The 25,526-nt window shown below is 40.9% G+C and overlaps 1 protein-coding gene across 1 annotated transcript in view; it reads left to right on the top strand.

The window, feature by feature from the left end:
- Col22a1 (collagen type XXII alpha 1 chain) overlaps nucleotides 1–22,733 on the top strand; it is a 245,476-nt gene extending 222,743 nt beyond the window's left edge. The window contains exons 55-63 of the mRNA XM_051178562.1: nucleotides 3,555–3,608; nucleotides 4,913–4,984; nucleotides 6,432–6,467; nucleotides 8,061–8,105; nucleotides 14,025–14,204; nucleotides 16,135–16,201; nucleotides 18,116–18,298; nucleotides 19,947–20,024; nucleotides 22,522–22,733. Coding sequence (XP_051034519.1) covers nucleotides 3,555–3,608; nucleotides 4,913–4,984; nucleotides 6,432–6,467; nucleotides 8,061–8,105; nucleotides 14,025–14,204; nucleotides 16,135–16,201; nucleotides 18,116–18,298; nucleotides 19,947–20,024; nucleotides 22,522–22,709 — 903 coding nt within the window. The 3' untranslated portion in view covers nucleotides 22,710–22,733. The remainder of the gene's footprint in view (nucleotides 1–3,554; nucleotides 3,609–4,912; nucleotides 4,985–6,431; nucleotides 6,468–8,060; nucleotides 8,106–14,024; nucleotides 14,205–16,134; nucleotides 16,202–18,115; nucleotides 18,299–19,946; nucleotides 20,025–22,521) is intronic.
- The last annotated feature ends 2,793 nt before the right edge of the window (nucleotides 22,734–25,526 follow it).

Raw genomic sequence — 25,526 nt, 5'->3', positions numbered from 1 at the left:
TATTCAGGGAGAAATAACTTACAACCTAGACAGATGAACACCAGGAAATTCAACCCGATCCTCTCCTGTCCGAGTCACGCCAGAAAGAGCGCCTTTCCTGGCCCCCTCCGACCACCTTCCCCAGGTCACTTCCGCCCATGACTCCACCCCCAATGGACATGGTCAGTGCTACAGAAGGACTATCTCACTACAATGACCCTTCTGCTTCTATTGTGTGGAACAATTAGAGGAGTATTGGCATTAGCTCTTTAAATTTCTGGTAGAATTCTGCATGGAAACCATCTGTCCCTGGCATTTTCTGGCCTTTTTTGTTTGTTTGTTTGTTTTTTGTTTTTTTTGTTTTGTTTTGTTGTTGTTGTTGTTTTGTTTTTGTTTACGGGGCTTTTGATGATTACTTCTATTTCATTAGGGTTTACAGGTCTATTTAAAATGCTTATCTGTTCTTGATTTAATTTTGCTAAATATCCAGAAAATTGTCAATTTTTGAATTTTGTGGAGTACAGTTTTTCAAACTATGACCTGAAGATACTCTGGATTTCCCCATTGTCCTTTGTTATGTTCCCCTTTTCCTTTCTGATTTTGTTAATTTGCAAGTTATCTCTCTCTGCTTTTTTGTTAGTTTGGATAAAGGTTTGTCTATCTGGTTTATTTTCTCATAGTGCCAACTCTTCTCTATATTGATTCTTTGTATTGTTTTCTTTTTTCTAATTTATTGATTTTAGCACTCAATTTGATTATTTCCTGGCATCTACTCCTCCAGGCCGAGTTTGTTTCATTTTGTTCTAGAGCTTTCAATTTTGCTGTTAATTCTCTAATGTATCTATCCTCCAGCTGCTTTTTTTTTTTTTTTTTTTTTTTTTTTAATGTGAGCACTTAGTGCTATGAAAATTCCTCTTTGCACTGCTTTCAAAATATCCCATAAGTTTGGGTATGTTGTATCTTCATTCTAGGAACTCTTTAATTTCTTCTTTTTATTTCTTTTTTAACCCAGAAATGGTGCAATTACATACACATTGTTTAGTTTCCATGAGTTAGTAGGTTTTCTGAAGTTAGTGTTTTTGCTGAATTATAACTTTAAAGCATGGTGGTCTGATAAGATGCAGGGGGTTATTCCAAACTTATATCTGTTAAGGTTTGCTACATTGCCAAGTCTGTGGTTGATTTTAGAGAAGGTTCCATGTGGAGCTGAGTAGAAGGTATATTCTTTCCTGTTTTGATTAGATGTTCTATAAATGTCTGTTAAACCCAATTGGGTCATAACTTCTTTTAGTTCTTTCATTTCTTTATTGAGTTTCTATCTGATGGTCCTGTCTAGTTGTGTGATTTGGGTATTGAAATCTCCCACTATAAGAGTGTGAGGTTTTATGTATGATTTGAGTTTTAGTAATGTTTCTTTTATGAATGTGGGTGCTTTTGTATTTGGGCATAGATGTTCAGAATTGAGACTTTGTCCTGATGGATTTTTCCTGTGATGAATATGAAATGATCTTCTTTATCTCTTTTGAATGATTTCAGTTTGAAGTCCAATTTGTTAGATATTAGGATAGCTACAGCAGCTCATTTATTGGGTCCACTTGATTGGAAAATCTTTTCCCAACCCTTTAGTCTGAGGTAGTATCTGTCTTTGAAGCTGAAATGTGTTTCTGGTATGCAGCAGAAAGGTGGATTCTGTCTTCATATCCACTCTGTTAACCAGTGTTTTATATAGGCAACTTTTTTTATTATTTTATTTAATTTTATATAACAAAGTCCAATTAAATGAAAACAAACATTTATTCACAATATTTGGGAATTTGGACGTCGTTCTTTCCAAACTACTTCCTGCTGGTAAGGGGCGCTGTCATGGGGGGATTCAAAGAAGATTCAGATATCCTGGCTGTAGTCTGTAGGGCTGTTTTGTCCAGCAGGCTATCATAAATGCCCTTCCCGGAGAGTGAGATCAACAACGTACATTTATATAGGCAACTTAAGAACATTAATATTGAAAGAAATTAATTATTGTTTATTTTGGATTTGTTGGTGGTGGTATTGTGAGGAGATATGCCCTGCTTTTTCTTTTGGCTTCTGGTAAACTGGCATTATCTATTGCCTATGATTTTGTGAGTGGAGTTAACTTCCTTGTGTTGGAGTTTTACTTCCAGAACTTTCTGTAGGGCTGGATTTATGGATATATATTGTGAAAGTCTGCTTTTGTCATATAATATCTTGTTTTTTCTATCTATAGTGATTGAGAATTTTGCTGGATAGAGTAGGCTGGGCTGGCATCTGTGAACTGTTAGTGTTTGTAGAACATCTATCCAGGACCTTCTGGCTTTCAGAGTTTCCATGGAGAAGCCAGGTACAATTCTGATAAGTCTGCCTTTATATATTACCTGGCCTTTTTCTTTTATTGATATTAATATTTCCTTTATACTGTATGTTTGTTGTTTTGATTATTATGTGGCAAGCAGAATTTTTTTTTATTATTATTATTCTTAGGTTTTGTCTTTTCACAGTGTACCATATTTCCTGGATATTTTGTGTGAAGGATTTGTTGGATTTAAGATTGTCTTTGGTCGATGAATCTGTTTCCTCTAGTTTATCTTCAGCACCTGAAATTCTTTCTTCAATCTCTTATATTCTGTTTGTTATATAGTTCCTGATTGTTTACCCAGCTTTCCTATTTCCAGAATTCCCTCTGTTGGTGTTTTCTTTATTGTCTCTGTTTCAGTTTCCAGGTCTTGAATTATTTGAATTGTTTCCTCACCTGTTTGAATGTTTTTTCTTTTTCATTTTTGTTTTTGTTTCTTTCTTTCTTTCTTCCTTTATTTCTTGGCTTTCCTTGCTTTAAGAGATTTGTTGATTTCTTGCCTTTTTGGTTTATCTTTTCCTCAATTTCTCACACTATTTTTGTTGTTTTTTTTTTTTTTTTTTTTTTTTTCTTCCACTTCTTTAAGGGATTTTCTCATATCCTGTTTGAGGACTTCAGTCATTTTCAAGAAGTTGTTTTTAAGGTCATTCTCTTCTGCTTCATCTGCTTTGTTGTGTTCAGGCCTTGTTGTGGTAGAGTCCCTAGATTCGGGTGGTGTCATATTGCTCTTTCTATTGTTTAATATGTTCTTGTACTGCCATCTTTCCATCCCTTCTTCCAGTGGGTGCAGGTGGGGTCTCTCTGTCTCTATTCTCTTCTCTTGGTGGGTGAAAGGATGGGGGGCAGGTTGGACCTGAGCTAGTCCCAGACTCACCTCAAGAAGAGGGCAGAGTGGGGCCAAGGGTCAGGTGAGAGCAGGCTCTGGAAGGTCCTCCATGGAGGGGCATGTCCACTATAAGCATAGCCTTCCCAGGAAGTTCCAAGGAGAGCATGGAGGTATTGGACTGATCTTGCCAAACACTCACCTCAAGCAGAGAGCACAGCAGGGCCAAGGCTCTGGATTGGCAGGCTATATTTTTACAAGGTAATACCACACCTGTGTAATGAAGTCATCCACCTACAATCATGTTTGCTCTACTGATCTACCTAGTGATGCCCTGGCACAGAGTACTGGCAGGATAACTATTTCTTTTTCTCCCACCAGGGTAGCAGTGGATCACCTGGATCCCCAGGAGTCCCGGGCCATCCAGGAGCTCCAGTGAGTGCCCACCCCTAAGTCACTGATGGTGTTAGGGCAAGAGTCTCATGTCATGGGTTGTTTGTTCTCTATCCCTATAAACACTGGAGAATGAATCCATATTTAAATGGTACAAATAGTCCTGAAGCCAGAGAATTAAGGTATGTAGCTCTTTAAAAGTTTACCATACATCTGACTACACCTCTCAATCTTTGCAATCTAAAACATGGAAACCTCCAACTATTCAATGTCAAGATCGTGTAGCAAGGTTTCAGAGTAAATGTCTAATCGTTGAAATAATATGTCACACCAAGCAACCTTGACCACACCAGGTTGTCACAAGGTGGTATGCAGCATGGAAACAGATGGAATCATGGGTGGAGAGAAAAAAAAGTTCAGTGATAGGTAATGGAAACAATATGGTAATGATCAAATTCTGGATTTGAGGTTCATGCCTGGTCAGTGAGGAGACAAAATGGGGTAGATGGTTCTTTAATGGATTCTAGGATTCAGTACATTCAAGTCTGAGTATGAATTTCCTTCTTGCCAAGCCTGCTTATATTTATATTTGTTTAGATTGAGATCTATGTAGGAGCCACTTACAAGTATGAAAGGTCATTTAAAAATTAGCCAGGACAGTATGCTATCCACTGCTGTCCAGATAATTGCCAGGACTATAGAAGCCAGGGTGACCAGAAAACCACAAGTACTAGTCTTCCTAGTCACAGCAGGTAGTCATCCTACTGGTCCAGGGACAACAACAATGAGTATCTATCATTATGACAATTCCAGTAATCTCCAACAGAAGCTTCAGTGCAGAATCTGCCAGTGCTACTAAGACAGAGTAAATAGATAAGGGTGGATCCTGAGGGTGGATCCACCCAGGGGAGCAGCTAGCTCCAGAGGAGCTGACCCACTTGTGGGTACTTTGTGAAAAGCTAAATAAAGCCTCAAACTGCAAAGACTGCAGCCACCACACACCTCAGACCTTAGAAGCATCATGGGAAGCAGAGTCCACTTCAAAGAGACTTCACACATCTAGATCTTGGTATCATTTCTAAGAATCTGTCCCATAAGATGTCACCACTTGAATGGAAAGGCTATCCTCTGTGGAGATTTCTTTTCATTCATCTCCACTTTCCTGCCCCTCTGTGATTATATCAAGTTTCACAAATCCCATGTCTCTTGCTTACTCATCCTTTCTCCAATGCAGGGAAGGGCTAGAGGCTATCAGGGCTCCACAGATTGGGAGTGGCATCAAATTTCTGAATCTCATCGAGTTTCATTTGACCTTGAATAATTAATTTCCTGTTCTTCCTTCACAGGGCATGAAGGGAAACAAAGGAGAAAATGGAAGCCCAGGACTTCCAGGTTTTTTGGGTCCCCGTGGGCCTCCGGTAAGCAGAGAACCTATTGGGATCAAGATGCTTGGCTCTAGATGTGACCTTGAGTTTCACTACTGTGCCTACCAACTGATGTCTTAAGGGCCATTTTTTCATATCATGATGACATACTATGGAGAGAAAGTACCTAATGATTTAGGAGACAGTTGACATAATTGACATTTGCATGGGATCCATCGCTCTAAGCATGAGACCTTAGGAAAATAGTGTAACTTCTCATTATGGCAGGACAGCATCAGTCATTTGATGTGAGTGTCCACATAAAAGATTGTAGTGATTTCCAGCCAATTGTAGTGCTCAATAAGTATGGGTGATTGTGCTGACACTTGTTGGAGTTTTTGGTGGATAGTGCTGGCAGTGATGGCCTGGAACTTGAAGGGCAATTGTATTGACTGTAAAGATGAACAGGGTTAGGATATGTAGATGATTAATTCAAGACCACAGTATATATTTGTGCCCATGTGGACCTTTAGTCTGGGTCCCCTGACTTGACATTGTAGTGTATATTGAAGCTGTTAAAGGAATAGTAAAGACTCATTCATAGCCATTGGAGTGTTCTGTAGACTCTGGCCTACACTGATGGATAAAGATTGTATGTGACACCTCAAAATGAAAATACTCCCATAATCCTACATATATCTTCCAGTTTAATTTTTTTCTTTTCATGTGACCACAGGGCCAGCTGGATTCTTCATTTCCTCCTGGTACTCATGATATCTTGTCTATTGTTTTCCACTTCTTCTCCAAGTTGTATATGGTTTCTTTATTCACATGAATTTGCTCAATTATTCCCTTTTCTGGTGTTTTTTTTTTTTTTTTTTTTTTTTTTTTTTTTTTTATAATTTGGCTGCTGCTGAATAGCCAATTATGTACTTTTTACAGAAATTCCTCCTTTATCCTAAAAACAGACCAATTATCCAGCTTTGTTACATGCTAGCCATTGAACTTTACATGTCTCAATGAAAATAATATCATGGTAACCTATGGCATAGATGAAGTGACTCCTCTTAATTTATATATGAATAAACTGAGGTACAATGAACTTTAAGGAGGTCATGGAAAGTCAGAAAGCCAGTCAATAAAAGAATCAATTTGAAGTCAGAGTTCACCAACTTTTTTAACACATTGTACCCTGTTGATAAGAGTGACCTCCTTCCCCCAGGCAACTAATAAGATTGTCTTCTTAAAGACATGTTTAGTAGAGACACAAAGACCCAGTTGACAAAGAGGCCATAAGCCTCACATGTTCAGGCAATCCTCTGCCTTCTCCTTAAGAAACTGACCTGGAGGCTGCATGTGGGATGGCCTTGTTAGGTAGACTATCTAGACCACTGATTGCTCTCTTTTCTGGAATTGATGTGTGAAATGTCTGTCCTGAAGACTGCCATGCGCTGGGCTGATGCTGTTGACTGCCCACTGACCTCATGTTCTTTTGTTACAGGGAGAAGCAGGAGAGATGGGAGCTCCAGGCAAGGAGGCAAGTATTACCCAGGCTTGCCCTTTCTACTTAGTAGCCCTTTCCTGTGGGAACCACAGATTGGTGATAAAGCTGAAAAGTAATCCCTGAGTTTATTAAAACCCTTCCACCAGCTTCAGTGTGCCTTTTGGATTGGGGAACTTACATTTTAAATTCACAAAATCTCACAAGTTCCGCAGCCACCAGGGGTACCAGGTAGACGAATATATCTCCTTAGCCACCCTCCTTCAGTATCATTGTCAACAAACCATTCCATCTTTTCTTTGTGCATGTTTTTCAATTCTGTTCATCACTTTTGAATGGATCCTGTCCAATTATGACTCCTTTCTTATAAGCACCAATGCTGTAGTCTCCCTAATGGCTTCCTTTGTCTAAGCATGACCTTCTACAACAACTAGAGATCTGTGGGACATGAACATTTCATGCTACCTTACATCTCAAATGGCAGTTGTCTTCCCTTGCAGTACAAATGGCCCCTAAGATGCCCTGGTCCTTCCCTCATTTTTCATCCTCCTGACAGGTCTATCCACTCTGGTCTATTCCTGAAATACTAGATTACTTTTCAGGACCCTTTCTTTTTTTCAGAATGCCTTTATCTACTGTCCCTTTTCCTTCTTCTGTGAACTTCTGTGGGTTACCACAGGGAAATACCATTGACCTGTTTTGCTAGCCATCTTCTTTGTTCCATTCTAGCATATAAGAAGACACTAACAGTGTTCCTTGATGAATGAGTGGATGGACAGAAGTGGAGAAAAGGCTTTCAAGGAAATTGCTCATGTGTATATCACAGTCTGAACTCTTTCCTTTTGGCCACTGTTTAAAGTGATTGTCTTAGTTGAAACTAGATCTAACATTCCAAGCCTGCGTGCTTTTGGCCCAGACATAGCTTGTCATTCACTAGACATGCTCCTCACTTGCATTTCTCAGAATTGTATCAACTCTTGAGTTTTCATTGGAAAGAATGGCAGTAGGGTAGGCTGGAAGGAAATCAATGTCACAGCAGTAGTAAGTGTGAAGGTGTGTCTTTTATACTTTATGTGACTGTCCATAGATACCACAAAGGCTGTGAGAACATAGCAATAGGCTGATTTTTGGAAGAGAGAGATTTCTCGGTAGGAAATCTGAGGTCAGGCCAGATCATCTGGGATGAAGGATCAAGAGGAAGATGATAGGCAGAGGCTCTGAGAATGCAAAAAGGCTCTCTGCATTGAGATAGGATAGGTAAGGTTACTATGTTTGGCTTCAGAGGAGTGAACCAGAACATTAGAGGTGATGTTAGCTCATGCAAAGAACAGTTTGTGGAAGTACCTGGAGGTGTTCCAACAGGAGTTAGGTTATTCTCTAGAGAAATAGAGGAAGACATCAAAGCAGCTACATGATTGGCTCATGTTGTCCCAGGGCAAGAATGTACAGAGTTATAAGTAATGGAATTATGAGGAGTTACTTGATTGCTTATCTAAACTGACATGGTAGAAGCTCTTATCTAATATCCCTTTTCCCCAACAAATTCTGTGTAGAAGAATCAAGAAATGTCAAAGATTGAAGCACAAATGGCCATGGTGAAGTGACTACTGTCCTGTTATCTCATTGCAGGGTGCTCCTGGGAAGCATGGAGAGCCAGGATCCAAAGGAGAGAGGGTAAGAGAGGATGTACAGCCATCTGAGCATTCTCTAGGTGACTTTCCTACAGTCGGAAGGACAGAATTTATTCAGGAAAGTTAAGCAGCCCACCTGGACTGCAGTCTCCTGCAGTGGCTTTCCATGAAAACTATCAAGCCTGTCAAGCAATAGGGTTCTTTTCTTCCAAACACTGTCACAGTCAGTTTTCTTTCTTGTTTCCTTTTGGTTGTTATTTTGAGGAACAAAACTATGCCATAATTATCAATGCAAGGCAAGTGTTGGGAGACTCTGACAGATTCCATGCTCACCATGTGTGAAAGCACATACAGGATGTGCCTGGTTCCCTAAGTGCCAATTTGCTGGGAGCCAGATTTATCATTGGAGGTGACAAGGGAACAGATTTTCCCATAATGAGTTGTCTTGGCGCCACACTCTGAAAATCTTTCTTTACATTTTATTTCTCAAAAAAAAAAAAAAAAAAAAAAAAAACAAAAACAAAAAACAAGGAAGAGTCCTTTTTCTTGCATAAGATTTGGAGGGAGCAGGGACCATTCTCACACTCACACTCCTCAAAGACTCTTGCTCCGTCCAGGTTTCTGCATGGCTGATTTGCCCACAGCCCTGTGTCGGGTCAGCTGTCATGATGTTGTTCTACATGGATGGTATCCCATTCCCCCCACCCCCACCCATACTTGTTTTTCTTGGTCCTGCAAAAAAATTTATCTCAGCTTTCTTCACAAGTTGGATGGGTAGCAAGCTGGCAGGATTTTCCTGCAGCTTGGGAAGAAAGAAATGGAAGTGATCTCTGGCATTCTTCCCTTCCTCTGATGACTTTGTTCCCCTTGTCCTGCAGCTGTTTGATCTTGAATATAGGAGCCTTGTATGTTGCCTGCCACTGAGGTGATTTTTTTTCTGAGAGTGTCACTTTGGGGTCTTGAGAGTGATTGCCAAGAAGTTTGGACATGAATCTTGGCTGAGAGCCAATGTGTTCAGCCCACAGACAAGAAGCTGTTCTTCATACACAATCAATAGCTGGGAGCTTGTCTGTCCTCCGTTAAGTGGTTTCATGGAATCCTGCCACCAAGGTCTTAGATTCCTCATTCCTTCATCCTGGGAATGTTTAAAGTAGGGCATCACATCTTTTAATTGCAAAGTGATAGTGATAGGAGGGCTGTTGAATGAAAAAGCTGTGCCACATGTGTGGTGGTATCCGGCATCCATGTAACTCACAAACAGGTGTTCTAGACCTCTGAATCCAAAATCATCCAACAGATTGCAAGACCTGTGAAGGCAGGGGTTGAAAAGAGTTTACCAGACATAGGATAGGTGTTTATTATGGAAGAACTTACACAGATAAGAGTAAATAACCACCATGGCCTTCCTGCTCCAGAAGATGCCCTTCTGATGCTCTCCCAAACCCAAGAGAATGCCAGCCAGCCCCTCATCTATGCCAATGGGTCATGCCTGCACCTGAAACCTGGCAAGGCAAGACACCACTACAATTCCCCCTTTTTTTATAAAGAAGGTTTTAAGCCTGCTACAAAAACTATATACAATGATAAAAAATATCAAGTATATTCCAGGATAAGGAAAGGTAAAAACACACAAAAATTATGACTTACAACCAGTAAGAACAACACTGAACAATAGACACATTCTACATGTCCAGTCCCAGGAAAATGTCATATAACAGAGACTACTCTGATAGTTGTCCTATTCTGAAAAGTCTAAGTCTTGTACCTAGTATTTTCTATCTAAGATAAGAAAGTATATTGCTGTGCTAATCTAGTCTTCAACCTCATCAAAGACCTGAGAAAGATATAACATTACTAGTATAGGCAGGCAATGCAAGGGTACAACTTCCTAAAGGTGCAAGGGAAGACAAAAACAGGGCATTTAAGGAAGGGCATTTAAGGTAGCCTCTCCACTATTGCTTATAATGTTAGTTGGGGTCATTTTTGTAGATCTCTGAACATTTCCCAAGTGCCAGATTTCTCTTAAAACCTATAATGGCTCCCTCTATTATGGTACCTCATTTTTTTAATTTAATTTTTTTATTTAATTTATTATTTTATATGTCGATCCCAGTTCTCTTTCCCTCCCTCCCTTTTACTCTCTCTGCCCCCTCACATGCACTCTGACCATCCTCCCCACCCCTCCACCCACCCCAATTCCACATATAGGGCAATGCCTTCCAGGTGGGGTCAATGTAGATCTGTCAGGTCATTTGAAATAGGGACTAGGATTTCTCTCCTGTCTCTAGGTATCTGCCATGGAGGGTACCTCATTTCTTGCTCTCCTCTTTTGTTTCCCTGACTCAATCATCCTACCCCCCCATGCCAACCTCTCCCCTCCTCTTCCTCTTAATCCTTCTCCCCTCCCTCATACTCCCAATTTCCTCAGGAGATCTTGTCCCTTTCTCTTCTCCTGGGGTAGCATCCTCTGTTTCCTAGCTTTTCTGATGGTGTGGATTGTAGGCTGGTAATCCATATTCATCTTTTTATTACTGGGTTACCTCACTCAGGATGGTTTCTTCTAGTTTCATCCATTTGCCTGTCGATTTCAATATTTCAGTGCTTTTTTTCCAAGTCCTGGCTATTACAAATAATGCTGCTATGAACATAGTTGAACAGATGTCCTTGTTGAATGAATGTACATCTTTTGGGCATATGCCTAAGAGTGGAATTACTGGATCTTGAGGTAGACCGATTCCCATTTTCCTGAAAAACCACCATTCTGATATCCATAGTGGCTATACGAGTTTGCACTTCTGCCAGCAGTAGAGGAGTATACTCTCCTTTCTCTGCATCCTCTCCAGAATAGACTGTCTTTGTTGTTTTTGATTTTTGCCATTTTGACAGGGGTAAGATGGTATCTCAGAGTTGTTTTGATTTGCATTTTCCTGATGGCTAAGAATGTTGAACACTTTCTTAAGTGTCTTTCAGCCATTTTGAATTGCTCTATTGAGAATTCTCTATTTAGTTCTGTACCCCAATTTTTAATTGGATTATTTGGTGTGTTGGTGACTAGCTTCTTGAGTTCATTATATATTTTGGAGATCAGCCCTCTGTCAGATGTGGGGTTGGTGAATATCTTTTCCCATTCTGTGGGCTACCATTTGGTCGTGTTGACTGTCTTTTGCCTTACAGAAGCTTTCCAATTTCAGGAGGTCCTATTTATTAATTGTTGATCTCAGTGTCTGCACTACTGGTGTTTTGTTCAGGAAGCAGTCTCCTATACTAATTAGTTCAAGGGTACATCCCACTTTATCTTCTAATAGGTTTAGTGTGGCTGGATTTATGTTGACATCTTTGATTCATTTGGATTTAAGCTTTCTGCATGGCGATACATATGGATCTATCTGCAGTCTTCCACAAATCAACATCCAGTTATGCCAGCAAAATTTGTTGAAGATGCTTTATTTTTCCATTTGCATAATTTTAGCTTCTTTGTCAATAATCAGGTATTCATAGGTATGTGGGTTTATATCAAGGTTTTCAATTTGATGCCATTAGTCTACCTTTGTATTTTTCTGCCAATACCAAGCTGTTTTCAGGAGGTGATGCCTCCAGAAGTTCCTTTATTGTACAGGGTTGTTTTGGATACCTTGGGTCCTTTATTTTTTCATATAAAGTTGAATATTGTTCTTTCAAGGTCTGTGAAAAATTGCACTGGGATGTTGATGGGCATTGCATTGATCCTGTAGACTGCTTTTGGCAAGATTGTCATTTTTACTATGTTGATCCTACCTATCCAAGAGTATGGGGGATCATTCTATTTTCTGGTATCTACTTCAATTTCTTTGTTTAAAGACTTAAAGTTCTTATTATATAAGTCTTTCACTTGTTTGGTAAGTATTACCCCAAGATATTTTATGTTGTTTTTTTGCTATTATAAATGAAGGTGTTTCTCTGATTTCTTTTTTAGCCCCTTGAGTGTCTGTATATAATTGGGCTAATGATTTTTATGAGTTAGTCTTGTATCCTGCCACTTTGCTGAAGGTGCTTATCAGCTGTAGAAGTTCCCTGGCAGGTTTTTGGCTCACTTATGTAAACAATCATATCATCTACAAATAGTGAAAGTTTGATTTCTTCCTTTCTAATTTGTATCTCCTTGGTCTCCTTTTGTTGTCTTATAGTTTTAGCTAGAACTTCAAGTACAATATTGAAGAGATGGAGAGAGTGGCCAACTTTGTCTTGTTCCTGATATTAGATGAATCACATTGAGTTTCCCTCCATTTAGTTGGATGTTGACTGATTGTTTGCTTTATATTTCTTTTATTATGTTTAGGTATGTGTGTTCTGGTTATCCCTGATCTCTCCAAACCTTTATCATGAAGGTGTGTTGGGTTTTGTCAAAGGCTTTTTCAGCATGTAGTGAAATGATCATATCATTTTTCTTTTTCAGTTTGTTTATATGGTAGATTACATTAATGGATTTTCATATTTTGCACTATCCCTGCATCCCTAGTATAAAGCCTCTTACTTGGTCATGGTGAATGATTTCTCCAATGTGTTCTTAGATTTGGTTTGCCAGTATTTTATTATTGAGTATTTTTCATCAATATTCATGAGGGATATTGGTATGTGGTTCTCTTTTTTAGTTGTGTCTGTGTCTGCTCCTTTCTTTCTGTGCTGTATCACCATAGCTGTGGCTCCATTGTCCTCTGATGGTCTTAATAAGGGTACTTTGTGTTCAGACTTATCTAGCCACTGAAACATTCTAGACAAACTCACAATAGTACTTAAGAGCAAAGACTTGGCTCCCTGCCCTGAGGTTGCTGTGCCCCAAATCACTGACCCAGAACTTTGGGAACTGATTCATTGAGTGGGGAAAAGTAGCCCAGGCAGTGCACCACATAGTGTGCCTGGCAATCTTACATGAACTGATTGGAGTTGTGGGGAGGCTGGCAAATAGAGGCTGCTGAGATTGTCCCTCCTACTGACAGAGGCTAAATCCATTCCAGGAGTGGAGTCTCAATTACCACAGCTAGGCAACCTTTTCCTGAATGCACACTTGGAGTTTGGCTTAGGACTAGGAAGTGATTGTGTGTGTGTGTGTGTGTGTGTGTGTGTGTGTGTGTGTGTGTTATGGCATATGTGGTATATGCATATATGTAGGTGATTGCATCTGAGAATGTGTACATATGTATGTTCAGGTCAGGGGTTAGCATTGGTGTTACCCCCAATCACTCTTAATTGTTTGAGATAAGTTCTCTCATTGAATCCAGATATTACAAAATTGCTAGGTTGGCTTGCTAGTCAGCCTCAGGGTTCTGTCTTACTATGGTACCATATATAAACAGTCACACCTGGTTTTTGTGTGGGTACTTGAGATCCAAATTCAGGTTCGTATACTTGTGAGGCAAACTACTGAGTTATCCCTCCAATCCTTTCAATTAACTACTTAGGGGGAGTTTTACAATGTTTTATGCCTACAAAGAAAATTTGTGGCTATTTTTATTCTTTTCCAATATAGACACTATTCTATAGTTTGAATTTTTCATATAATAACGACACCTGGTGGTCTGTACATATAGTCCCTGATAAGCAGCCCCAGTACTGGCAACTGTAATGTGCTCTGTTGGAAGAGAATGCTAGTACTCCTTGCGGCTCCTCTGGTGACAGCCCTGATAGTGGCTTATTTAGGATGGGTTTTAAAATAGGAATTCTTCTCCTGAGTTGCACATGTACTGTATAAGTTAGGATTCTATCTCTGGGCTCCCTTTTCCTGTTTTGTACTATCAGGACTGTGGATGGTATAATTCTGAGCCCTTCTTACTTGGAGTCATCCACGACTCACTCATTACTGAGTCTCCCTCTCTCTATTCTTTCCAGGGCTCCATCAGAAAGCTGATGGTAACTTGGATCACAGCTTGTGTATCCAGTTCAACCTCCTGCACATAATTACTTGCTGATACACTTCTCTCCTATTTAGGGAGACCCTGGAACGAAAGGTGACAAAGGATTACCAGGCAGAAAGGGCCAACCTGGAGACCCTGGAATCCCAGGTCACAAGGGTCATACTGGCCTGATGGGTCCCCAAGGACAACCAGGGGAGAGTGGCCCTCCTGGGACTCCAGGACTACCTGGCCAGCCAGGATATCCAGGACTTCGGGTAAGGATAATGGTAAAATTTTAGGCACAGATTCCATGAGAATGAATGGAAAGCAGAGACTGTGACCTTCAGGGTACACAGCATGCAGATACCAGACTTCTGGGGACTGGCTATATGGCAAGGGGCAGCGTACTCCCTCTCTCTGAGCTTATCCTATAAAGAAACTGTTCTTTAGATTTGTTAGGATGAAGTGATTTGATGCACATAATTCAAGAGGTGCTCAGAAAGAGACTCTCTTCTCTGTTGTGCCCTCTGCCCCAGGGATGATGAATTTCAAGGCTTCATTCCTTAGACTGAAAATTGCTTCTACCTTGCCACCCTGTGCAGAGGTAATTGAGCGGATGGGATCTCAATGGTCCAGCCATCCATTTCCTGCAGGCCTTGAATTTCTTCTCTATGCTGTCCTTGGCAATGATTATAAGCGGAGAGTCTGTTTACTTTTTTTTCATGTATGTCACTCTAGTGTCATTCTCTTGTTTTATCTAACCTTGGATCACAGACACAGGTTGACAACTAGATAGCAAGAATTTCAACTCTTAATGGGGTTTGGGGTCCAGTCCCTATGACCTCGTTTTCTCCTCAGCACCAGGCTTAGTCATCTGGAGAATTTTATGTTCCCTAAGCACAGATATGGTTAATCCCTGTCCCTGTCAGCTCTGACACTCCGTGGTTTCATCCCTTGCTTCTGGTTGTGGTGACTCTAAGAACTCTGGTGCCTAGAGCCTGCCCTCTTGACCAGGTCCAGGGCGAATCAAAAGGACTCATTTGGCATCCAAAGCCCCCATGAAGCCCTGCCAAGCTCTGTGTGTCCTATACTATACGGGATCAACTGAACATCTGAGGCTGTTAAAAATATAAGAGCATGGGAATGGAATCTATTCCATGCAACTTATTGGGCTAATAGAAGTACAGGGACACTAATCTTGAGGGTAGCACAACTCTTCACAAGTCACACAGGAAAGGGTAATCCTGATAGGGCACAGAGATTCCTTTCCTAGGCCCTTCTGAAAATTGTTGCTACCATATGAGTATTTAACTTTTCTTGTAAATAAATTCCTCAGCTCCCATGAATCACTCATTTGCAAGTGGCAAGTATGAACTGGAGCAGCAGAGACCTGGCCCTGTGGAGTGTAGGGACAAGATACCAACCAAGAGAGGCAAAAAACAAACTCACATAGCAGGCAGGTAGCCCACGAACTAATTTGGAAGTGGGCAAGCCTTTGAGGGCATACTGCCCAGACCCAGTGTGGGGCTATTTTTATGGGCATAATGGTTTGTACTAGGAGGAAATAAACTGAAGAATGAACAAATGTCTTAAGGGAAGGACATTATTTATCTGAGAGCCTAAAGTCTAAGCTGCTATGCTGATGGTATGGCATGTCCTGAATGTCAGAAAGAAAAAGTAATGGGCTGCAGAAGTAGACTGGAGTAGACAGAGGGTATGATGAACCATATCTATGCTTCCCCAGCTTCTCAATTTCAGGGCTGACACTGGGGTCTTTGATGAGAGTTCCTGGGAAGACAAGTAACTCTGCTTTCCTCATGTCTTAGTTAGGGTTTTACTGCTGTGGAGAGATGCCATGACCAGGGCAACTCTTATAAAGGAAAACAATTAATTGGGGGTGGATTGTAGTTCATGGGTTTAATCATTATTATCATGGCAGGAAGCAGGGGGTGACACACAGGCAAATATGGTGCTGGAGAGGTAGCTCAGAGTTCTACATCTGAATCATCAGGCAGGGAGAAGAGCAAGCAAGACACTGGACTTGGCTTGAGCTTCAGAGACCTCAAAGCCTACCCAACCCCACCCCCAGTGTCACATTTTCTCCAATACAGCCACACTGACTCAAAGGCCACGCCTCCTAATAGTGCCACTTCCTATGGGCCTATGGGGATCATTTTTCCTCAAACTATGACACTTCCATCCTAGGGTGAGTCTCCATCCATTGACACCCTGCGGCGCCTCATTGAGGAAGAGCTTGGCAAGCAGCTAGAAGGTAAGTAGCTGGACTGTTTTGTAGCACAGAGGGTAAAATCTCCAGTGAGAAGATGCTGTTTTCATCGTTAAGTACCAGGACAGCAACCTAGGGGCAGTTTAATGTGGAGAAGTAGGTTTGAATGGTACCTCAGAGGCCATCCATACTTAAACTGAGACCTTACTTTTCAGAGCCTGCCTCAAATGTGTCTGCACCTTCTGCCTTGTCACCTCTAGGGAAGATGACTTATATTGAATGGGGACAGTGAAAATCACCATCTATTCTTTGATGATCATCTGTACCTTCTGTGGATTCAACCACATATCTAATCACTGTTGTAGGAAGGCTTGTAGTGAGCCTCATTGAACTCCAGGGGAAGAGATAAGTCAGGAGACAGACAAGATGGTTGCAGTGCCCTCTGAAGACTTCCATAATTACCTTAAGCATAGAGGATTTTGAAAGGGGATAGGTGTCTCTGCCTTAGATAGTTCTAAGGTGAATGGATTGGGATGGTCAAATAGTGGCAGCATTAACAGCAGTTCCTATCACAGGAGGGTTCTCAGAGCTTGAATATTTGACCCATAGTAGCTTAATAGTGCCAATGTGAGACAGCATGGTTATTGGGAGGATGATGAAGAGCAGAGAGATTGAGTTACTGGAATATAAGGCTGAGATTCACAGCCTCAGCATCTGCACAGGGTCTATTTAGTAACCACTCTTTCCATTTCCCCTGTGATAAAAGCTTAGAAAAAGATAGCCACACTAACCCCATGGTGCGACAGAGGGGGAATACCTACTTCCAAACGGTGCTTCCATTCGCGTGGTCATGCCCCAGTTATTGTGTGTGTCACACACTCAGACTGCCATGGATACAAGTGCATAGGAGCAAAGTGACTCTCTCCGCTGCCCCTCTGGAGTCTAGGTGACCATGGATAGACTGTGAATGAAGGAAGTGAGGGAAGAGGGAAGACAGGCTTGAGAGAATGTAAGCCCCACTGGGAAGGGTGGTATTGGAATTCCAAGTTCTACCTCTTATGTGTTAGACATGTTAGTGATGGAATTGTCTCTGCCCTGGGGCAGTGCCAGCCCTTGGTTTAAAATGGATCTGGGAACATCTGCTGGGATGAGTCCCTTCTTCCAAATAGCCTTTGAGGAGAAAATATTGAATTCCACTAAAGATAAGGAAATCAAGACTCAGAAAAGTTTAGCAAATAGCCAAGATCTCTGAGGTGGACTCCATAGAGCCCTGGTGCCTTGGGAAGGTGCAGTAGTAAAGGGAGCCAATGAAGCAGTGAGAAATCCCACCTCTTCCTTAGTTTTACAAACCAAAATGTTAGTTGTTATCCTGGTCATTACACCCATTGAGCAGGCATTTGGATCCAGTTCTCTCTGACTATACAAACTTAGGTGGACCTTGGTAGCCACTGAGTGAGCACTGGATCCTTTGTCTATCAGAAAAGTGAGCCAATCCAGTTGAAGCTATGGGTTTCAAATTAATATTGTATTACCACAGAAGTATAAGCATTTCTAACTAACAACTTATTGGTCTCTTCAGTTGTAGATGAGGGACCTGGTAGCAAAATGATAAAAGTCAATGAATACCTTTGTGTAAGCCACTTAAACATCCCAGTCCTCAGTTTCTGTAATTGACAGTCATGGTGATGATTATTAACATTGCCATCATCACAAACACCAACAATAGTTCTACCACCAAGAGCAATGCTACTGCAGTGTTAATACTACTATTATCACCACTCTTGCTGATGAAGCAGTGATCCAGAGGGAAATGTGTGTAAGGAGCTGTCCCTTGTCTTTACTTCCAGTTTTTGATGGTGTTGTTGTTCCTTATTTCCAGTTTGTAGTGAGCTACCACCCTCTCCCTCATCTTCTATGCATTCTTCATAATTGTCTCTGTTTTTTTCTTCTGTTCCATAGCCAAACTTGCCTACCTCTTGGCCCAGATGCCTCCCACACACATGAAGTCCTCTCAGGGAAGACCCGGGCCCCCAGGACCACCTGGAAAAGATGGGCTTCCAGGCAGACCAGGACCCATGGGAGAGCCAGGCCAGCCTGGACAGGGAGGTCTGGAAGGCTCCTCTGGGCCAATGGGTCCTAAAGGTGAGTTGACAGCATTTCAGAAACTGAGAGCTGAGTGGGGACTTGAGTGTGGGGTTCACACCCAACAAAGCCTGCATTATTTATCATGTTTTCATCCCCATCACTCAGCAACAAGGAATTTTAGCATCATGTAAGTTTATCACACATTCAAGACTTTCAAACTTGCCAATTTTGAGAAATTATGCCAGGAAGATTGAACCTGTTCTCTCTCACTTCTTGCTTTCTCTCCATCTCCGTTGCGCAAGTTACAGGGGTGATGCAAATGCTTTCTTTTCCCCCCACCCAGTTTGGAACTGAATGGGTGATATGACATTTAATTTCTAGGCAATAGCGTCTGATTTGTCAGCTTTAAAATCCAACCAAATGACTTTGAGCTACAGCTAAAATGGGTACTCACTGTCTGATCCTCTGGCTGGGTAACCCATCTAAACACTGGAGCTCTGGACAATAGGAGGCTCTCTCTCAAATGGAAGAGCCTGTCCCAGGTTGCACAGTGGCAAGAAGGGTAGAATGTTTTTCTTGAAGGTGAGCAGACATGAAGAGCAGAAAGGAAGAACTAGATTCCAAACTTCCCAGCTTGGGGTCCACTCCCTTCTGATGGGTGGACTTATGGATTCATTTTTAGTGACCTTAGGCTGGGGAAATAGATGAACCTAACATCATCTCTTTTGGTCTCCCATATCCTTATGATTGTTTAGCCATCCAATCCCTGTGACATTTCTTCTACTTAAAAGGGTTTTTATTAAATTTGTGTGTTCTTGATTATTGGTATTAGTTCATCAAATAAATCACACAAAATAAATATCTATAGGAACCATAATTTATAGACTACAATGGTTTGTGGCAGAATACTGACAAATGTAACAGTTAAAACAATGAAGATGAGAAGCTGGAGAGATGATTCAGTGGTTAGGAAGCTTTTGCTGCTCGTGGAGAGGACATGGGTTCAGTTCCCAATGCCAGCATGGCTGCTCACAAGTTCTTGGGGACACAGTGCTCTATTCTGCCTTTCTCAGGCACTAGGCATGCATGTAGTATATGTTGAATTTATTTATTAACCCAACTCCTTCTTCTTGAGGTTTCAGATGGGAAGCTTCAAATACATTGGCAATGACACCAATAATGAGGGCACATATGCAGACAGATATGTGTGTGAATGAGAACACCAATAATGAGGGCACACATGCAGACTCATATGTACATGAATGAGTTATATGTGTGTGAATTTGGTTGCCTGTGTTTAGTGACTGTGTATGTGTACACCTGTGTATTTTGTATTTACTTCTATGTAAAAGTGTAAATATGTTTGTAATTGGATAAATAGTTGCTTGAATGAATGGGTATGTATAAAGAAGTATATTTGAGGATATGTTCAGGAGAAAGTATCTGTTTCTTTTTCTGTTTCAATGGACATGTTCTGACTCTGAAAAATATGTGTGTGTGTGTGTGTGTGTGTGTGTGTGTGTGTGTGTGTGTGTGTATGTGTACATGAAAGCTGGGGTATTTTACAGGACTATGTATGAACAGGCTGGTTTGAGTAGGATGCTTCACTGAATCTGGGTTGCATCTATGTCCTGTGAGTTGAGACTCCCTGTTTCTGCTCTCACCATGAGTCTCCACCACTCATGGTGTATATTCTTCCTGTCAGGTGAAAGAGGAGCCAAAGGTGACCCTGGAACACCTGGAGTTGGCCTCCGAGGAGAGATGGGTCCCCCTGGAATACCAGGTATGTAGGAAGGTTCAGTGTCTCAGGCTGGGTGGACATCAACCATAGAGGCAGAGCCTGGGCCACTCTAAGGAGAAACAGAGCACTCATTATTTAAGGAAGTATTTCTCAAGTCCTCAAATCCTAAGTCAGAAGTCTCAATTACTTATTTACAGTTTCAAAATAACCAGAAGAAAGGATGTTGGTGTTTCTAACATAAAAATATGATACATATTTGGGATGACACAGAAGTGAATTACTCTGGTTTGTATTTGTTTGTTATGTATTATACTCATGTCCTGAAAAGAAATCATGTTGTGGAGCTGAATATCTGGCTCAGAGATTAAGAACACTCTCTAATCTTTCAGAAGAACTGGGTTTGATGCCCAGGACTTATATGATAGCTCAAAATGTCTGTGACTCTAGTTCCAGGGTATTTAATACTCTTTTCTGGCACCCACCAGGACAACAAGCACTCAGTAGACACACACAAATATAAGAAAAACAGAATATACATAAATATTCATCAAAAAGCAAATCATGCCCCAGAAATATACAGAATTACTATGTTCCAATTAAAAATAATAAATGATCAAAGATCACAAGAAATGACCCTAGGGGAAAGAGGGATTGGCATATATTAAATGAGTCTAGCCATGTTAAAAATATATCTCTCTTTAGGTCTTTCCTTCTACACTTTATTTGCCTTAAGTGGTAAGAATCCCAAGGTCACATTCATCTTTTTAAACCCCACACTCATTCATGCCCCATTAGTATTTCCTAGAATATGCCCAGGGAGTCTTAACAGCCAAAGGTAAGCCCTCCTGACACTGAGGGGTTGTGGGGTCTTGGGACTTTCACTTCTGAAACATGGAAATAACTGGGAAAATGGCAATCAGTCAACCACAGTGCCTGATATCTGTACTGGAAGATCTTATGAGGATAACAGTTGTCATCCTGGGAAGCAGGTGTGAGTGTAGAAGAGCCTCAATTCTAGGATGTCTGATCTACCTCACAAACAGTCATGTGCATATGATGTGTATGTTTTTAAGCATATGTACATATGTATATGTGTGTATATATGTATGTGTGTATATGGGTGTTTATGTATATATGTGTGTATGCATGTGTATGTATGTATATGTATATGTATATGTATATGTATATGTATGTATGTATGTGCATTTTGGAGGCTATGCTAAAAATTGAACCTGGCCTCATGCATGTTCTACCACCAACCACTCCCCACCCCTAGCCCTGAGGATTCTACTTTTTAAATTTAACTCTTAACTTTTATGCTTACTCTGGATCATTTATGAACATTTGAACAAATATAGTTTAACTTTAGGTTTTTTTTCTCCCATGATTTTCACCATTTGCTACAGTTGGACACATGTTCTTATTTTTATTAGAGATGATGATTTATTGTTTATACCTTGCTGACTGTCAAAGAGAATATAGTAGAAATACTGTTCTGAAATAGAACTTGTAGAAAGGCTAAGTGGTAACCATCTAGGAGACGATGCATAGAGAATATCTGGAAGGTTACACCAAGGTGAGGCTAAATCAGGAACCATTGTCAGTGCATCCGAGTGGAAGGAATGGTTAGCACAGCTGAAGCAAGGGCTTCTCCTAAGCAAGGCTGGGCATTAAATAACTTTTGCTATAACATCAGCAGACTTTCTGACGTCTAAAGACACCCACAATGGAAGGCTTCACTTTTTGTTATGATTTTTTTTTTTGACAGAATGCTAAGAAGTAAGGGAAATGTGATAGACCCAAGTTGAGTGTCACATCTAGCACCAAGCTTCCCAGTTGTTGAGTCAAAAGGGGAACCTAGATTAGTTACATATGATATCATAGAGCTTGGGAAGTGCAGGCATGAAGTTTGTAGGTAATATTCTCTCAGCCTAAAAAGAGTTTTGAATGCTATAATGGCCAGATATATACTGGATGCTGTATTTTCTATTTGGTATAATAAAACAATAGTTCAAGTATGTGTTTCAAGTTTAACATGTAGATAAAACTGAAAAAAGATAATGGATTACAGACAATTTGAATGTTGAGTTATGCAGAGTCATCAAGTATCCCTACAAGGACAGGTACACTGGGCTGACATTCACTCACTGAACCATTCTTGTATCTCACTCTGATTCAGTGGTGTCTACTGGACTGTGTAAGAACATAGAGCCTTGATTTCTTAACTGACTTGAGTGGAAAGCTTGCACCCTAACAGACTGCACTTGCCCTTGTTTGTTTCTCCTTTCTGGTGTCTGGATTCCTTCCCTAGCTTAGACAGTGAAGATGCTCCTTCTGCTTGCCAAAGTGATGCTCTACCTGATGCTAATATAGGACATTCTCTCTCTTGGTCTAAAGCATCGGGTAGAGACTACTCTCCCTGAGTACATGTTGAATCTTATTTCATATCATGTAGGCACATATACAGGATCTTTCCCACCTGGATATAAACCTGCTTCTAAATGTGAATGCCTTCCATTTCTTTTACTTCCTGGGCCAGGTCAACCTGGAGAACCTGGCTATACTAAAGATGGACTCCCAGGAAGTACTGGCCCTCAAGGAGAGACAGGACCAGCTGGACGTCCTGGCCCCCCAGGCCCTCCTGGCCTTCCAGGCCAGTGTGATCCCTCCCAGTGTGCATACTTCGCCAGCCTTGCTGCCCAGCCAACTAATGTGAAGGGTCCATAGAAGATTCTACAACATCAAAACACTACTGTGTATTTCTGAAGCTTAAAGTTGGAGTTCAGTGGGAAGCCAGAAGCCTTAAATGTTTCAGATCCTTTTTGTCTCTCCTCCCCCTTTCTCCCACCCTTTCTTCCTGTTTCCCTCCTCCCACCCTTGCTTCCTTGCCTGCCTGCCTACTTTCAATTCTTTCTTCCCTTCCTCAGAGACCTCAGTTATTAAAACCAACAAATGCTGTCAGTCAGATCATTATCAACATTATTGTTATTTTTTGTTATTTCAAATGCTAATGATTCTTGGGAGGAGCTTCCTCGTGAACAGGAAGTGGTTTCTTGCTCAGCTCCCCTGTTGGCACCAGCTGAAGTGTGGCTGCCAATTCTGAGGAACCCTCGGTGCTATCAGCCCTGACCACTTGCTGAATTTAAATTTACCTCTTTCCTAGAAAGGAAACTTTAAGGGATGGAGCCTGTAAGCTTCTTTTCTCAGCTGTGCCTTAAGATGGTCCAGGAAAAAGTAAGTTTGAAATACCCACCTCCCAGGAAAGACTTGAAGCAGAAAGAGGAAGAATTTGCAGCCTGGAAGAATGCATTGACCTCTTCACACAAGGGGAACACTTGTAGTTCAGAACTACCCTAGGAGTGGGCATCCTTGGTGCTTCAAGCTACTAGAATAAAAAGGATCTACAAAGGCAGTTGGCAATGGCTTATATCTGGGCCTTCAATGAACATGCTGGTGCTGTAGAAGAGTTCCAGGTTGTGAATTTGCTTCTAAGACATGGACTGGATACCTTCAAGTTCCTCATGCTGGTTTCAAGTATGTGAATTGCAAAATAAATGTTTCAGTGGCCATTTACCTATCTTGTGGTGGTTTTTTACTGCATACCTGGGGGATCTATATCAGTAGGACATGTGTGTGTGTGTGTGTGTGTGTGTGTGTGTGTGTGTGTGTGTGTGTGTGTGTTATGTACACATCATGAAGAGTTGCTCAATAAACTTGTTTCCATCTCAGTTGTTCTTGAGCACTTGTTTCCCTTTTCTAGTACCTCCTGAACTTCCTGAGTACCAAGTGAGTCTTCTTGGGACTGTAATACCTTGCCTACTTGTTCCTTCCAGATGTTGGAAAAAGAAATGTGGCAGGGAGTCAGCCAGAGGTAGTACTTCATCATACTGTAATTTTTAGATGCATTCTCCTGTTTTGCATATGGAAAGACCTTTCGCTGTGGTCAGAGCCACTGCTAGAATGCTGACTTCAGCAGTGTTTTCTGCAGACATACCTCCTTACCAGCTGGAAGAGTTACTCTTCTTGCCTGTGTTCTCTACTTGACCGAGGGTATTGATGGATTGACTGATAAAGTTGTCCATTCATATGTTACCTTAGCTAGAGTTTCAATTGCTATGATGAAACACCATGACCAAGTACAAATTGTGCAGGAAAGAGTTTAATTCCAGTTACAACTCAGTTCACACTCTATCACAAAGGGAACAGGAACTCAAGGTAGGAACCTAGAAGCAGGAACCTAAGTAGAAGCCATGGATGAATACTTCTCATTGGCTTTTTCTACATGTCTTTCACAGATTGTTTCCTTATAGCATCAAGGACCACCTTCCTGTGGAAGGAACCACTCTCAGGGAGCTGAGCTCATCTACACCAATTATTAATTAAGAAAATGCACTATAGACTTGGCTACAGGCCAGTCTTATGGGGGAATTTTCTCAATTAAGAGTTCTTCTTCTCAAATGACTGTAGCTTGTGTCAAATTGACATAAAATGAACCAACACACATATGCACACATCCAGTGGCCAGTTCCTCCCACATTTAGACAGCATTGGTCCATCACACTGCTCGATTGCACCCCTTGACCTAGACACTTCTTACTGATTTAGGAGCCAGAAGTAGAGGCATCAAAAGAAGATTGTTTAAGTAGAAAAGTATTACTGTAGCAATTTTAAAATAAAATCTGAGGCCTACAGAAAAAGGCAAATTCTCTCTCTCTCTCTCTCTCTCTCTCTCTCTCTCTCTCTCTCTCTCTCTCTCTGTGTGTGTGTGTGTGTGTGTGTGTGTGTATGTGTGTGTGTGTGCATGTCAAGAATTTTGGGAGAAAATATTTACCCTGAATACGCCTGAAGCCTTCTAATATTTCTTTTTATTTTGTTACTGTTTTAAATGAAACACATTTAGGGAAAATTTAAATCTGTAAGAAAAATGAATGAGAAAATAGTGCCATTTCCTATGTCCCCATACCCACATAGCCTCCTCCTATAAAGTCTCCAGTGTAGAGTATGCATTTGCTATAGTGGATGTACCTATATACTTTTAGCAACCAATACATCTTGCATTCTGGTTCATTATTGGACTCTGGGTTTGGTCTAAAGCACAACATAAATAGCCACCATTTTAGTTTCACACATAAAAGTTTCATTGTCCCAAAAGCATGTTGTACTGTGCCAGATCATTCTCCCTGACCCCCAATAATTGATGATGTTCACACTCTTCCTATACTTTGCTTTTTCCAGAATCGCATAGTTAGGGCCATATCGATTGAAGCCTTTTCAAAGTAGCTTTTTTTTCACTTATCAATGTGCATTTAACATTAATATGTCTTATTTCTAGCTGAATGGCTAATTCCTTTTCAATTCTAAATAATATTTCATCATTTAGACAAAGCATATAGCTTTTGTATCAACTCACCTATGGACTGACATCTTGGTTAATTCCAGTCATAATAATTGTGAATAAAGCTCATGTAAGCACCCATTCATTGAATGTGATAGAGACTTCTTATTCACATTTTGTGTGATCAGCATTTTGCATCTTGGTTCTTT

The sequence above is a fragment of the Phodopus roborovskii genome, unplaced genomic scaffold, assembly GCF_943737965.1.
Source record: "Phodopus roborovskii unplaced genomic scaffold, PHOROB, whole genome shotgun sequence".
NCBI classification, from domain to species: domain Eukaryota; kingdom Metazoa; phylum Chordata; class Mammalia; order Rodentia; family Cricetidae; genus Phodopus; species Phodopus roborovskii.
This window is presented reverse-complemented; position numbering and strand designations above follow the sequence as displayed.